This window comes from Silurus meridionalis, chromosome 29, assembly GCF_014805685.1.
Source record: "Silurus meridionalis isolate SWU-2019-XX chromosome 29, ASM1480568v1, whole genome shotgun sequence".
NCBI classification, from domain to species: domain Eukaryota; kingdom Metazoa; phylum Chordata; class Actinopteri; order Siluriformes; family Siluridae; genus Silurus; species Silurus meridionalis.
Window position 1 is genome coordinate 980,225 of NC_060912.1, and position 16,661 is coordinate 996,885.

At 42.9% G+C, this 16,661-nt stretch overlaps 1 protein-coding gene across 2 annotated transcripts in view; it reads left to right on the plus strand.

The window, feature by feature from the left end:
• LOC124381941 (ubiquitin-conjugating enzyme E2 E1) overlaps positions 1-16,661 on the plus strand; it is a 32,493-nt gene that overhangs the window by 14,370 nt on the left and 1,462 nt on the right. Inside the window, exons 1-3 of one of the 2 annotated variants that reach the window (XM_046843913.1) lie at positions 1,430-1,561; positions 13,944-14,076; positions 14,869-15,016. In XM_046843913.1, the coding sequence (XP_046699869.1) occupies positions 1,545-1,561; positions 13,944-14,076; positions 14,869-15,016 (298 nt within the window). In that variant the 5' untranslated portion in view covers positions 1,430-1,544. Of the gene's footprint in view, positions 1-1,429; positions 1,562-13,943; positions 14,077-14,868; positions 15,017-16,661 lie in introns of those variants that run through there. The other variant, XM_046843912.1, reaches the window with a different exon arrangement.

The following is a 16,661-nucleotide window of genomic DNA, read 5'->3' on the forward strand; positions in this document are numbered from 1 at the left end:
AACTGGTGAGTGTGTGTAGTTGGAGGTCTGTAAGAGTGTTTGAATTCATCTCTTTGTCCTGTAGTGCACATATTTTAGGTTTTTATTGGCTGAGTCTCACTTTCTCATATTCTTTATCTTCTTTTTCTGTCTTTTCCACAGAATAAGCCTTAAATGTGTTTTTCAAACAACAGTGCTGGCAAATCAATAGGTCTCAGCAGGATACGAATTGGCCTCCGCCTCTCTTCCTCCATCTCTTTCTCTTGTGATATTTGAAGCTCTCTTGAAGCTCCTCTCCCATGTTTCGGCCTCAGAGATAATGTCTCCTACTCTTCAGGAATGCCCTGCTCTTTTTCATTCGCTCCCAGATTCAGCTTTTTTTATATATAAAATTTTCTTTTATAAAAAAATTGAAAGGTTGACGTCATGCGGCTTGGTGCTTCTGAGTGAGGCGTGTGTGTGTTTCGCTGCGAGAGCGACGTAGAAACGAGAAGCAAAGACGTGACACATGGCCTACTTTGATTGAAATGGCGAGAGGAAACCACAGACCTATAAATATCTATATCGGCGTCGTGCTCGAGAAGCGAGCAGTAAAACACGCCAGAGCATGCGGATAAACATTGTAGTAGTGCGAGGTGACGAGTGTTTTATTGCTTTTATACTACAATAAAATGGTCAGTGATTAAAATGCATTCAGGGACATTTTGGTTATGCAGATTTGTGCCTCAGCCTGCTGGTTATGTCAGGAACTGATGCAGGTTCATCCCCATTAATCTCAAAGATGTTCAATAGGGTTTAGAGCTCTAGAGAAGATCTTCCAACCAATCAGAATCAGGTTGTTGACGCACACAAAGAATTTGTTTCCAGCTGTTGGTGGCTCTTAAAAGTCCATGGTTGTGCAAATAGCGGTATTGTGCATCACATAAGATAAAGAAGTTACTTCTAGACTTGGAAAGTTGATTTTTATGGAGCTGGATTTGTGCACAGGAGCATTGTCATGCTGGAACAGGTTCCATTTTGTGGTTCACGTGAAGAGAAAATCTCCTGATCTAAAGATGTCCTGTAGAATTGCGTGCTTCCACGTTCACTGGCGCATGTTCCAATACTTTTGGATTTATAGTGTATATTTGAAATGAGCATCTAATGAGACCTCTCCATCTCTCTCTCTCTCTCTCTCTCTCTCTCTCTCTCTCGCACCTCTCACCCCTATCTGTTTTATAGCGCCTGTTAAATACTTTATGTGCCCTTTTGTGTGCACTTCCTGCCGTGTGCCGTCCCCCCTCGAACCCTGACCTTTTACGAGACTCTCTCTCCTCCCGTCTTCACTCTGCTTTGATGCCATCGCACATTTTACAGCCGTTTTCCCCCCACCCCCCTCTTTTTTAGAAGCTAATTGGAGCGTGTGTATAATTGCGGCGGAGCGTAACGGCGCAGCTGTTGCAGCTTTTTATTATCAGGTTGTGAGTGTGTGGAAATGGGAGAACTCTTGAGAGAGAAAATGACCAACGCGAGTGTCAGGTTCAGGGTATTAGAGGAGTGTTGCTGAGATCTGCACTGGGTCAGACATGGAATTACACTCTCGGTGTGTATACACTCCGGTTGCTGGCATATTGATGGTTTAGCAAATGGGAAAGGACGTGGGACTCGTAGTGGCTTGTGCTAGAACGCCATTTTTGTGACACAACAAATCAAATGGACCATCGTGTAACGTTAGAACATATTCAGTTACATTTATTTACACGGTTTTTGCTCTATAGTAGCAGCTCATTAGCACACGGTTCTTCTGTATGTTCTTTGGCTTGAAATGATGATAATGGGGATTATATTTGGAAGAGCTTCTCTGAGCTGCTTTGGGTTCTTTAGTGTAGGAATATCGCATTTATAAAATAGAATAAACCAATTTGTATTGGTTATATAGCAGGAGATTTTCCACTCCAACCCATATGTTGATGGCGCTGGCTTTGTGCGCAGGAGCTTCATCACGCTGGAACAGACGCTAGATTCTTCTCAGAGAAAATATTTACAGAGTTCAACCCGAGTGTGGTTTTTGATAATCGTTTATGGTGAAAAGATAAGCGCTTGTAGACACTTTAACTGTAATAACCTTTTCTTTTTCTTTTCCACAGCCTGCAGTGAGCATAAACAATAATTAGTGATTTATATGGAATATAATTAAATGGTAGACTGTAAAATCTTTGTTTTTTATATTTATAGACACAATTTTGCTGTGAATTGTTCGTGAAGCTGAAGGTAGTGAATCACTTTGAGGAATTGTTTTTGAGGAGTCCTTTTGACCTGCCTGATCTTTTCCGAAGGCAATAATGGGCTACACGTAGATCGCTGAACAAGCACTATAGATGTTTCCATGGAACCATGAAGATGAATTTATACTGAAATGAATGCAAACCGTTCTGCACTCGATTCTCCATCAGTGACCAGGTGATAACCTCAGCGATGATGTAACTATTGCGGATGGATAGACATGCCCTGTAGACATGGATCAGGATGGGTTCTCTCGAGTCTGGATTCTCGGGAGATTTTTGTCCTCCTGAAGTCTTATTCTTCACCGACGTCACCTCTATGTCTCTCGTTAGGGATTCATTTATGAATTTAAAATTGATTGTAGTTCATCAGCATGAAGGAAATAAACGGATCGGTCCATTCCTGATCTATGATATTCCTGTTGCGACATGACGAGTAGGCTACAGGGAATGTCTTACGTCCAGACATTTGAAAATGTTATTATGCATTACATTATTACATGCATTTACTTTTTTTTTTCCTTCCCTTGCCAGCAGGAAGGGAGGGAGGGGTGGGGGATCAATATCGCACATAATGTAGGTGAAAAGGTGCTGAGCATGGTTTTCTTTTTTTTTTTTCTTTTCTTTTTAGCTATTCGTGTCGCACCGCGATTCATTCCGTCCGTATATACCAGCCTCGTCTCCTAGATCGTTTTCGGAGCAGGATATTATTTTCGTGTGAAGATCTCATTAAGGTGACAGATGGTCTGATGCTCTCAGAAGCGAATGCTTTACAGGACAAGTCACACACACACACACACACACACACATGCAGTGTCACTCACCGTTCACGGTCATCCATCTCGATTTATGAGCGACGTTCCAATCAATTCCCAGCATTGCTAAATCGATACGGTTGTTATTACCTCGTGTTGCTAGATTTACTTTGCTTGGCTAAACCTTCCCTTTAAAAAAAGAAAAAAACTGTGTGTATGTGAAGTGAGGGAATGATTTAGATAATGAATGACAGAAAGCAGAGGACATGTTTTATTAGATCTGATGATGGCGTGAAGGTGTGCAATCACCCAGGTGAATGTATACGCCCCCTGATGGGGCATTGGGGTAATATCTGAGCTCCACTCCTTATCTAGTCCTGCTTAGGCAATTAGGTGTGTGTTGTGTATGAAGGAGTGAATATGTAACTTTTAGTGACGAGTCGTTTATGAACGATTCGTTTATTTTGAACGAGTCTTTAGTGTGAATCAGAAGAACGAGTCGTCTCGTGATTCGTTCGTTTTCTATAGATTACTCCACCTCGATTCCTTGGCCTTCACAGCAACTTCATCAACCTTATACGATAAGAGACTTCGAATCAAGTTCTTCTGCATGACTGTATTAACATCCTGCCTTGGATTAAACACACACACACACACACACACACACACACACACACACATATATATATATATATATATATATATATATATATATATATATATATATATATATGCACAGACACAGAGGTTAATAAACACAAGTGTTGTTTTGATCCTCGAGCAGCTTCATAGACGTGTAGCCGTATATATTTAGCATCTGAAGAGACCTACAATAGCGCTGGAGAGTCTCCTTGGATGTCTTTGAGCTCCAACTCTAATACTCACCACCTTTTAATTCTCGTTTCATTCTCCTGTCTCAAGGACGTCGAGCGGGAGACCAAGTTGGATGACTAGAGAGGATTTATTTCTTGTTTCGCAGGTCTCTTGAGGTGCAGCGGATACTTTCTGCCTGGTGTTTTTCTCTCTCTTACTCTCTCGCTCTCTCTCTCTCTCCTTCTTCACACACAGTCTGCACCTTATTCAGGCTTTTGGTCAGGGTCTAATCATCTTGATGAAAGGAACAGAAGATGAAGGGAAGCGTTCGGGCAGACAGTGAAAGATCTTTTAAAGATGTACGTGGGCTGGAAATGAGAGGAATTAATTTTCTCGTGTTTTTTATTTTTCTGGAGGGATTTCTAAAGGATCGGGGGTTCTTGTTAGCTTTGTGTGTGTGTGTGTGTGTGTGTGTGTGTGTGTGTGTGTGTGTGTGTGTGTGATCATATAGACATGTTACCATGCGTAGTTGCTGAGACGTCGGAAACGTCCCACACAGCATTACAGGATTGTAAAGCTCGAGCGGTTTCAATGACGCAGCAGAAAAAAACGTGCGATGCGTTTTTAATCTGCAGCGTCGAAGAAAATAAAAAGGAACGTCCTAAACACGCCGGCTGCTGCACATCCAACTCAAGCCTTCAGTAATCCTTTTACACTTCTACACGAGAGCCATAAGTATCTATATGATCAATAAGAACTACACGGTGCGTGCAAAAGTATTGGGACACCCGCCTTTCTCAGCCAGTTTGTGGTTCTTCTTTAAACTACTCAGAAAGTACATATGAAGGAATCATCTAGTTCTAGTTCTATCATCTGGTTCACCCGAAGTTGAAGACCCAAACCTGTGACACAATGCGCAAAGCCAGCTCCGTGAAGATATACTTTACATGGGTTGTGGAGTAGAAGATCTTCTCCACAAATCTCCACAAAATCTAGTGGAACACCTTCTCAGAAGAGTGGAGCTTATTATAAGAGCAAATGGGGATTAATGTTATGATTGGGTGTAGACAACCTTTTGTGTGTAGATTGTGTATATGAATGATAACAGTGTATGAGTGTTTTTCTTGATCCTCCTCTGGTTGGTGTCAATCGTCCGACGGCAGCACATCCGTCGTGTCACGTCCTGCCGTGTTGCAATCCGATGTCGTTTCCATGGAAATCCTAGCATAGCACATCCCCCCCCTCCGGGAACGGTTGCTAGGCAACGCTCCCCGAGCCAACAGGGACTTGTTACAATCGGTTTAGCGCGTACCCGAAGGGCAGAGGTCGGCAGATCTACATCAGGGTCGCGTTCAGTTAACAGGAGGACACGCGAGAGAACGAACTCGGAGATCACGTGCCAAATCGGGCGTCCTGACGAACCTCTCGCACCGCACGTGTTGTACTTTCTCGCTTTCCTTGTCGACTAAATGAGGAGGGACAAAAGCTTGGCGCGAGCTGCCATGCAGGTCCTTCAGCCTGAGACACAAAGACCTGAAAAGATTCTTTTCTCTCGCAGGGGCCTGGGGGGGATTTTCCCCTCTCGCTTTAGCGTTCATTCTGACTCAGGGAATACGCAGGATCCCACTCGCAGGAAGTGTAGGCTACATGCTAGCGCGCACACACACGCGCACACACACACACACACACGCTCTCTTATTAACCACTTTCAGCCATCAATCCTCTTCTCCATGAAAAGAAACGGAGGACAGGTGGAATTATTACACACTGAGACCCAGTTTTCATTGTTTTTATTCGTTTTATAGGATTTCTGTCAAGGTCATAGCCAAGCTGCAAGGTCACTATCAATGTCCTTAAAAGGGGAAAAGAAATAGACTTTTTCTTTAGTCGGCTTCTTGGTTCTATCTCTGTTCTGAGCGATGCAGCGGCGCTTTAGTTTTTATGTCCTGATCGCAACACATCATCTTCCAAAGTCTCACCTCTAACAAGGTCGTTAATGCCAGACGCTCATCCAGACGAGCCGGGTGTCTGCCGTAACCGCTGTGGAAGTTTGAGTTCAAGTTGTTTGCTGGTTCTAATATTTTTATGTTGAAAAAAATCGCAAAATTCTTCATATACACTGTCGTATAGACTGCATTCGAAATCATTTCAGTCTTCTTTCCAGGCTTTAGCTTTCTTTTTAACCCACATTTCTATTGCTATATCGGTTTGTTTATTTCTTCAAGATGGAAAAACTTGGACTCGGACGCCAAATCAATTCAATCTGACTTCAGTTCGGGTTTGAAATAAAGAGAAAACATCTCACAAAATCTATAAATACCGTTTTCTTGAACGACCTCCAAGTTCCTCTCGGTTTTGGGTTTAAACGACGAAAAGATTTCTTTCGGTATAGGGCCAAAAGTTTGTGGACACGCCCACAAGAAGGTGTGTTTTTCATCCAATTCTGCATTTAACACCACAGGTAGGAGGTGGTAGCTCAGTGGTTAAGGCATTAGATCAGAAGGAAATGAGTTCATATACCAACACCACCAAGTTGCCGCTGCAGGGTCCTTGAGCAAAGCTCTCAACCCTCAACTGATCAGTTTGAGCGTCTACTAAATGACATAATTTGCTGTGATAATGAGCTCCACTCTTCTGGGATGATGTTCCACTAGATTTCGTGGAGATTCATTCAGCTTGTTAATAAAGTCAGGTTCTAATGTAGGCGAGAAGGTGGTGATCTTGGGTGAAGTCAGCGTTCACATCTTCATGGAGCTGGATTTGTGCTCTTTGTGGAACAGTTTTGGGTCTCCTAGTTCAAGTCCTACTTCCCCCTATGGTGTACAGCGTGTAGTTTTTGGTCTTTAAATCCACTGAGACTGGTTGGACAGCTGGATAAATACCTGAACACTAAACGATAGTGCTTTGGAATGCAGTATCGTTTGGTGTTCAGGTATTTATCCAGCTGCAGACTTCCTGAAACCCAGAGGGCTTCCTGGTGCGGGCGATTGTGCCGTATCCAGCGCACATCCCTGACTTTTTAATTAGCGCTGTATGCTAACTATTCTTCCTTGCAGGTGTTTGTATTCATCTTTTCTTTGGGAAGTGCAAACGAAGCTCTTCTCCCTCAGGATATTATTCTCAGCTGTTTGGTTAGAGTTCTGCATTGTTTCAGTGTCAGAGCTGACAGATCTAATGAACATTTTTAGGGCCTTTGCGGAGTTGTTATGGCACGAGATGACAGCTAAAGTATTTGCACCCTGTCTTTAAGGGCAGGGGCATTTACACATTAGGTTTCTGTAGGGAATTCATCTATAGTCTGTACTCTTGCATGGACTGTTGTCCAAAAAAACAGTCCACTGCCTTCTTCCACCAGAGCAGTGTGCATCTGAATGGTTAAATTTAGACAAACCAGGTTTATATTCCGGCCTGAACACTTTCAGCATCAGCGATTTAAGCTTTAATATAGTTTAGTTCATGAATATTTATTAAATTATTCACAATAATCTTTTCTCATTTTATAGCCTTTCTCTTAAGTGTAATTTTATTTTAGTGTTTTTATCCAATCAGATTTCAGCAATCAGGTTACGTGTTGCCGGGTTCAGAGGGTATCTATTCGCCTTGAGACTGTCGTGTGAACGCTGCAGGTGTCCTGTTGTTTACACTACATGCTGCTTCAACGATCAGATTTTAACTCGCTGACACCGAGGACTATAGCATGCGTGCAATGACGCAGTAGTCAGAACTCACAACCCGCATCTGTAGCAAAACTGCACAAACTCAAGTCTATTCAAGTGGATTTAATAGCTGGTTTTTTTTTCATTCCACTCTGATTTACAGAGGAGAAATTAAATACTTTTTATTTATACATTTATACTTTTGCTGTTAAATGTACACAAAAACCATTTGTCAGGAAAAGGTATAATGCACGGGGAAAAATGCACCCGGGGTGATGTGATGAGGTGAATATCGATGCTTCTGCTGGAGATGATGTATGAGGGCGGTGCAGCTGTGGCTCCAGTGAAAGGAAACGTTTTGAATTGTGTTCATTCTGTTTTTTGCTTTAGTGATGACATTCATTCTCACTGTATGAGATTCCTGTTTTTGATGCAGCTCTGTTCTACTGCACTTCTCTATAATATTGATGGTTTTAGGTGGATTGGTTCAGGCAGGACACCACTGACAATCGAGGAGTGAAATGCACGTCCTGAAACTGCTGGATTCCTACCTTTTTTTTTCTTTTTTTTTCCTTTTTTTTTATCCTGACAAGGACATCTTGAGCACCGACTAATCCTAATACCACTCTCATATATTTAAGCTTTAAAGTGAATAATTGTGATGTGTGTGTGTGTGTGTGTGTGTGTGTGTGTGTGTGTGTGTGTGTGTGTGCGCGCGATTTGGTTAATACTCATATTTCGATCAAAACAGGTTCCTGATACAGCTGCATTTAGCCACGCCCCCAAACTCCATAAAAGGCAATGTGTGCACACATCTGGGAGCATTAAAATAAACAATGAGGAAATCCAAAGTGGAATTTCTTTTATATTTACATTTATAGCATTTTTGGCAAACAATTATCGTGAGAGAGAGGGTTATGGTGGTAGTTCAGCGAATAAGATGCTGGATTTCTGATTGGAAGGGTATGGGTTCAAATCCCAGCACCCCCACGCTGCTCATAACTGTAAGCCGTTTAACTGTAAGTTGCTCTGATTTCATGAGGAGGTAGTAGCTCAGTGGATAAGATGTTGGATTTCCGATCAGAAGATTCTGAGTTTAGATCCCAACACTACTAAGATGCCACTGCTGGGGCCCCGAGCAAAACCCACAACTTCTTAATTGTATGAACAAGTCACTGTGGTTAAAGGTGTCGGCCAAATGCTGTTAGTGTAAATGTTAAGGGGATTTGAACTTGCGATCTTCTCATCCAGAATCCACTGAGTTACCATTTTCCAACACGTCTCACTTTGACTCGCTTCAAGACCAAACAAAGTAACTACATTGATACTACTTCTACTCATAATAACAATAATAATAATAATAATAATAATAATGAAGCGTGAGCCGTCACTAGTTCAGAAATAGAGACATTCTTCTCCACATTCTCTATGAATGTCTTGAACACATACCCTGAGACGCCAAGGCCTGGGATCATCTGTTTTAGATTTTGGTTCAATTCCATTCACACATTTTATTTCTTCAGTGGGAAAACGGATGTGTGAGAAAGAGTTGGTCACTCTGCTGATCTGCGATAATGCACAACTCATCATTTGTTTGTGCCTTGGTTTTTTCTGGAGGTGTGGTGGTAGTGCTGGGGGTGTATCATGCTTAACACACACACACACACACACACACACACATACACACACACAGCGAATGGCAGCATGTTTATTATTCTGGCTGGTGAGAACTGGATCTCAGCCCAGACTGCAGCTGACACACTCGGAGGAGTTCAGCAGAAACCTCTCGCTTTCTCTCTGTTTGTTTTCCCTCTTTACTCTCTCGCTCCATTTTCTCTCCGTGTCTCTCCGTGTCTCATTCCTAGTGAGCTTTCGGGACGTTTACAGGAGTTTCTGCCTTCCAGTTTTCTGTACGTCTCAATGTTAGAACTCCGTCTGTTACAGTCTCTGGGAGACTAATAAAGTAGGGCTGTGGGTGTTTCCATGTGTGTTTGTGGGTGTTTGTGTGGGTGTGTATGTGGGTGTGTGTGGGTGCAGAGGTGGAAAGTAGTGAAGTAAAAATACTTCGTTACTCTTCAATATTAATTTTTTACTTTTACTCATTCAGTTTTTTACAATAAATATCTGTACTTTTAAACAGTAAATAATTAGTGGTAGTGTGTTGGTTTATTTGGGGCGTGTGTGTTGGTGTATTTGTGGGCGTGTGTGTTGGTGTATTTGGGGCGTGTGTGTTGGTGTATTTGGGGCGTGTGTGTTGATGTATTTGTGGGCGTGTGTTGATGTATTTGGGGCGTGTGTGTTGGTGTATTTGAGGCGTGTGTGTTGGTGTATTTGGGGCGTGTGTGTTGGTGTATTTGGGGCGTGTGTGTGTGTTGGTGTATTTAGGCGTGTGTGTTGTGTATTTAGGCGTGTGTGTTGGTGTATTTGGGGCGTGTGTGTGTTGGTGTATTTGGGGCGTGTGTGTTGGTGTATTTGAGGCGTGTGTGTTGGTGTATTTAGCGTGTGTGTTGGTGTATTTGAAGCGTGTGTGTTGGTGTATTTGGCGTGTGTGTTGGTGTATTTGGGGCGTGTGTGTGTTGGTGTATTTGGCGTGTGTTGGTGTATTTAGGGCGTGTGTGTTGATGTATTTAGGCGTGTGTTGGTGTATTAGGCGTGTGTGTTGATGTATTTAGGCGTGTGTTGGTGTATTTGAGGCGTGTGTGTTAGTGTATTTAGGCGTGTGTGTTGTGTATTTAGGCGTGTGTGTGTTAGTGTATTTAGGCGTGTGTGTTGGTGTATTTGAGGCGTGTGTTGGTGTATTTGGGGCGTGTGTGTGTATTTTGGTGTGTGTTGGTGTATTTAGTGTGTGTTGGTGTATTAGGCGTGTGTGTGTGTGTTGGTGTATTTAGCGTGTGTGTATTTGGGGCGTGTGTGTGTGTGTGTTGGTGTATTTAGTGTGTGTTGGTGTATTTGAGCGTGTGTGTTGATGTATTTGTGGGCGTGTGTGTTAATTATATTTAAAGCGTGTGTGTTAATTATATTTAAAGCGTGTGTGTTAATTATATTTAAAGCGTGTGTGTTGGTGTATTAGGCGTGTGTGTGTGTGTTAGTGTATTTAGTGTGTGTGTGTGTGTGTGTGTATTTGGGGCGTGTGTGTTAATTATATTTAAAGCGTGTGTGTTGATGTATTTAGGCGTGTGTTGGTGTATTAGGCGTGTGTGTTAGTGTATTTAGGCGTGTGTTGGTGTATTTAGTGTGTGTTGATGTATTTAGGCGTGTGTGTTGGTGTATTAGGCGTGTGTGTGTGTGTGTTGGTGTATTTAGTGTGTGTGTGTGTGTGTGTTAGTGTATTTAGGCGTGTGTTGGTGTATTTGAGGCGTGTGTGTTAGTGTATTTAGTGTGTGTTAGTGTATTTAGGCGTGTGTTGGTGTATTTAAATGTGTGTTGGTGTATTAGGCGTGTGTGTTGATGTATTTAGGCGTGTGTGTTAATTATATTTAAAGCGTGTGTGTTAATTATATTTAAAGCGTGTGTGTTAATTATATTTAAAGCGTGTGTGTTAATTATATTTAAAGCGTGTGTGTTAATTATATTTAAAGCGTGTGTGTTGATGTATTTGGGGCGTGTGTGTTAGTGTATTTAGTGTGTGTTGGTGTATTTAGGCGTGTGTGTGTTAGTGTATTTAGGCGTGTGTGTTGGTGTATTTGGCGTGTGTTGGTGTATTTAGTGTGTGTGTGTGTTGGTGTATTTGGGGCGTGTGTGTTGGTGTATTTGGGGCGTGTGTGTTGGTGTATTTGAGGCGTGTGTTGGTGTATTTGGGGCGTGTGTGTTGGTGTATTTAGGCGTGTGTGTGTTAGTGTGTATTTTGGTGTGTTGCAGGTGAGAAGGTAGGCGTGTGTGTGTGTTGGTGTATTTAGTGTGTGTTAGTGTGTATTTTGGTGTGTTGCAGGTGAGAAGGTAGGCGTGTGTGTGTGTGTGTGTGTGTGTGTGTGTGTGTGTGTGTGTGTGTGTGTGTGTGTGTATTAAGTTCTTACTCACTCGTACAGTAAAGATAAGACAATTTCTCGTTCCCAGAGGGGAGTTTTAGGTACTTTGTGTATTTCTCTATAATCCAGATCCTCAATGATCCATTCCTCCTCCTCTGTGTTCACCAGGACTATGATCTCTCAGACCCACACACACTCTCATTTCTTTTTTCTTTGTTTTATTTCTTCCTCTGACTAAAAATACCGAACTCGGGTTACTGGGGGATGAGAGAGGGAGGGAGGGAGGAGGAGGGAGGAGAGAGAGAGAGGGAGGAGGAGGGAGGGGGATGAGAGGGAGGAGGAGGAGGGAGGAGGGAGGGAGAGAGAGAGAGAGAGAGAGAGGGAGGGAGAGAGAGAGAGAGAGAGAGAGAGAGAGAGAGAGGGGCAGATGGTGGTAGAAATGAGAAGCGTTTAAAGGAAGAGGTGGAGGAGTGAAGACCTCGTGCATGCTGTGATGTGCCACACTTCCGCCGTGGTTTCTGTTTGCTTCTCTGTCTAGTGGAGAGCTCAGGTGATGGAAATGAAGTTGTGCTCCTGGCTTCTTTGGGGTCTGGATCGTGTGGTTGGAGAAGGATCATTTGTTCCATCTGAGCCATTGAATTATTTCTTTTTTTTCCAAACTACAATCAGTTTTTGTTTCTTTTTTTATGGGTTAAACACGTCGCTTCCTCTTTTACATCTCGCCCACGGCATCAGTCACTTCCTAAAAGCAAGCGTTCTGAATTCTCATGCTCGTGCACTGAGCGTTCTGTATTGTTGGAAAAGTCCTCTAATAGCAAAGTACACCAAAAGTATCGGGACAACTGAATATTCCAGCCAGATGTTGTTCTTCACCAAACCGTTCCCCACAAAACTGGAAACAAACAATTGTAAAGGATGTGTTTGGATTTGGGATCAAAGAATTAGGAGACCTGTTCCAGCATGAAAATTTCAGCTCCATGAAGATCTGCTTTCCATGGGTTGGAAGATCTCCTCATATAAAGCTTAAAAAACTTTTTTAGATGAATGTGAACGCTGGCTTCACCCCAGACCTACTCACCTTCTAACCTCCATTAGTACCTGATGTTCCTACCAGGCTGAATGAGATCTCCATAAATCTGCACAAAATCTTCTCAGAAGAGTGCATATAGGGACAAAATGTGGAATGAGATGTTCTCAAAGCTCAGGATCTTCTGGTCACTTTTTTCTGTTTGAACGTCTTTCATCAGTATGAGGTTCCCATGAGAAACACAAAGAGCAAAGTTGGGTATCTGGCAGTAATACAGATTCTCTCTCTTTCACACACACACACACACACACACTCCTTCACACACCAAAACACACACACACGAGAATAGCGAGATGTGCTTGCCATCTCAAAACTGTTCCAGATGTGCTTTGTGTAAAATGGCTGTGTTCAGTAGAAGGGAGCAGTGTAGGGCATTTGACAAAGCCCTTACACACACACACACACACACACACACACACACACACACACACACTCACACACACCATGGCCTGATGGAAAGAGAGAGAGAGAGAGAAAGGGAAAGAATGAAGAGCTGTTTTGTAGTATTGCCTTACACACCACTTCCTGTAAAACACACACACACACACACACACACACACACACACACACACACACACACCTCTTTTCACTTTTGCTCTATCTCTTTTCTCTTCTTTCACTCATCCTTCTAATCTCCTTCCTTTTACAGTTCTTTGTTCTTTTTCCCCTTCTCATGATTAGTTCCTGTCTGTTTGTGGTTTCCATGTTCCTTTCCCTCACCCACTCATCTGTTCCTCGGGCCGCTTCACATCTCCTGCCATTACGCTGCACTTTGGATCATGCGCAGTGTCTGGAGGAGGAGATGGAGATGGAGGAGGAGGTGAAAAGGGTTGGGGCAGCTGGCCGAGTCGTGTTCTGGATCTAGAATAAGATCAGCTGCTCCCTGTGGTGAAGGGAGGGATGGAGAGCTGAACAGTGGTGTCCTTCTGCTAGCAGCTGTCCAGAGTGTGTGTGTGTGTGTGTGTGTGTGTGTGTTCTGTCTTGTTCAGTTTGTCACCATGATCTCACTTTTGGCTCATGAATAACTTGTGATGTTCAGCTCTTTTCACAATTCTTGTACGTGAGATCGGCCTGAACGGGACACGCACCCATACGTGATCAGTGACGAGACTGGTTAAGGTTCTAATCTGAAGGTTGTGAGTTAAAATCCCAGTACCCACAAACTGCCACTGATGGGCCCCTGAGTGAGGCCCTTAATCCACATCTGCTCAGTGTATAAACAAGATAATCGCAAGTTGATGCATAAATTAAATTGTGGGTGTGGCCTTTTGTTTTTGTTTTATCTATGTCTGTCTGTCTGTCTGTCTGTCTGTCTGTCTGTCTATAAACATATTATCTGTATGTCTGTTCAGGGTGTTCGAGGTCCTAAACCCGAAGTCCACATTGCTCTTAAATCACTAGGTCTTGTGTGGTTTTTCTTTCTCCAGTGCCGGCCCAAAAGGAGACAACATCTACGAGTGGAGGTCCACCATCCTGGGTCCTCCAGGCTCCGTGTACGAGGGAGGGGTCTTCTTCCTCGATATTGCCTTCACTCCAGACTACCCCTTCAAACCGCCCAAGGTGAGACAGAAGAATTTCAGATTTTCATGGTTTGATCAGTGCTCAGCAGTGTGTGTGTGTGTGTGTGTGTGTGTGTGTGTGTGTGTCTTATTTTCATTCCCATGTTTGCCGAACACGAGGCCAGACAGAAATGGTACACAAGAAGTTATTAAGGAGTGAAAGTGTGTATTTGTGTCTGACGCCGAGTGTATTTTTACCTGCGGCCAGGTTTGGACCCCTGAATCTTCAGTGGCTTTTTTGTGTTTTGAAGGTCATTCTGTAGGTCAAGTAGTTTTAAGGAGTTTGCTGGTAAAGCAGGAAAAACACACACACACACAGCCTGCAGGATGAATACATATTAATGAACAGATCCACTGCTGGGGGAAAAAGTGAATAATTTTGAAGAGACAGATTTCAGGGAAAAGGATTATTAGTTCAATTTCTTGTCGTTTGAACAAATAACCAGGAGGAACGTTTACAGGACTATCAGTCTGCATGCTGAGACAAGATCATCAGTGTGTCCTTGTGGACATCTTGTCCTCGCAGGACAGAAACATTGTGATGGTCTGATTTCATTTCGGCGAGTCTGATCGCTCGGCTGTTTTCTGAACGTCATAGAACGTTTCAGGACCATTTCACATTTTTCATGCAGTTTAATGATGAGCTTCATGACCTTCATGAGAATCAGGAAGCTTCTAACAGTGTCCCTCTGTCTTTGTTTTGTCTTTCTTTGTCTATGCCTTTTCTTTCTTTTCTTTATCTCTAAGATGTTTTTTTAGCTGGTTTTTTTTTCTCTCTCCGGTCTTCTCCCAGGTGACGTTTCGTACCAGAATCTACCACTGCAACATCAACAGTCAGGGCGTGATCTGCCTGGACATCCTGAAGGACAACTGGAGTCCAGCGCTCACCATCTCCAAGGTGCTGCTGTCCATCTGCTCTCTTCTCACAGACTGCAACCCTGGTGAGATACACACAACCATCACATTATTATATTTTACACAATGTAGCTTATGTTGTACGTATTCCAGCGGGTAAGACATATAAAACGTAACTTAAATTTAAGTCTGGGGGGGAAATGGAGTCGAGAAACAATCAGAGAAAAAGAATGAATTATCTAGCAGCTAATAGCTAGCAGGTTCGATAGCATCTATTACCTTGCACTCGCTAATGAGTTATTCTGTCCCTGTAGTGAACTAATGGCAGCATTTTGTTGCATTCTTAATCAATACACCATTGTAGTCATTAATATGTTGCATAATGCAGAGATTGGAGCAATTATTATATAAAAGTGCACTCATTTATCGCAAGAACAATCCCTGATGAAACTAGCAGTATGAAAGTAGCATGCAGTAGCATTTTCTACCACAGGGGGCGACATTCCTGTAGCTGTTTTCCATGAAATGGACGACTTCATTCGTAAAGCAGGTTTTCCTAGAACCTTCAGCAAGTAAAAGGAACGATTGGATACTTTCCCTGGGAGTAGTTGCATAATAAATGTTCATGGTGAAAAAACCCCACATAAATGACGTTTCTTCGGGCAGAAGGAGGGAGCGATACGTTCATCATAATCGTGTACATGTTGAATGTTTAGGTCCAGGAACTCTTCGCTAATTCTAGTACACCACAGGGAATACACTTTCAGTGCAGGGATGAATAGGAACATCTACCCTTCCCCCTGCTCTGTATATCCGCCCCAACCCAACCCCCCCCCTACCCCAACCTCATACCACCACCGCAGTCATCACTACCCTTGAAGGTGCTATTCATGGCGAAAAGATCAATAAGACACAGCTTATTAAAGAGGGGCCCAGGGTGCAACGACACTTAATTAACCCTCGGAGGCTTTTGCTTCCCCGTCACACACACCCTCACAGTTCTGCTCCTGAGGAACGACCTCTGATTTCGGGGTCAGTGATTAGTGCTGTAGCTTCGGCTGAGAAAAGATGATCTGATTGTATTTATCATCAGCCTTTTTTTTTAACAACAATGTCCCAAATTACCTCAAAAGCTCCTAATTAAGGAATTCATGCACCTTCTTCAAGGTTAACCTCTTCCCTGGGGAAAAAAATATATCAACGAAATCTTTTGTTTTATCAGATTTTTTTCATTTCAATTAGGATTAAACTTAATAATGACAGCCAGAGTCCAGATCATTTTTACTATGGAATTGAGAGACAAAAAGTGAGGACTTTGTAGATATACACACACTGTCCACCTCTACACCTTCACATTCCTGCATAAAATCATCCCAATCCACATCAAACATCTGTAGAGTTTATAAAAAGTGCTTAATTTTTTGTCACATGTACATTACAGGACAGTGAAATTCTTTCTTCTCATATCCTAATGATGTTAGGAAACTGGGGTCAGAGCGCAAGTTTAGCGCTGGTACAGTGCTCCTGATACAGCAGATTTCCACTCCAGTACAATGGGGGTGGGGTGATGGAGCGGATATACTGCACAGGGGGAAGGGTAGATTTCTTTATTCAACCCGAGAGCCCTGTGGTGTACCAGGATTAGGGATGAGTTCCTCAACCTCAACATGCAACACGATTCGGATGAACGGATCGCTCCTTCTGCCTGGGTAGACGCCATTTCTGTACGTT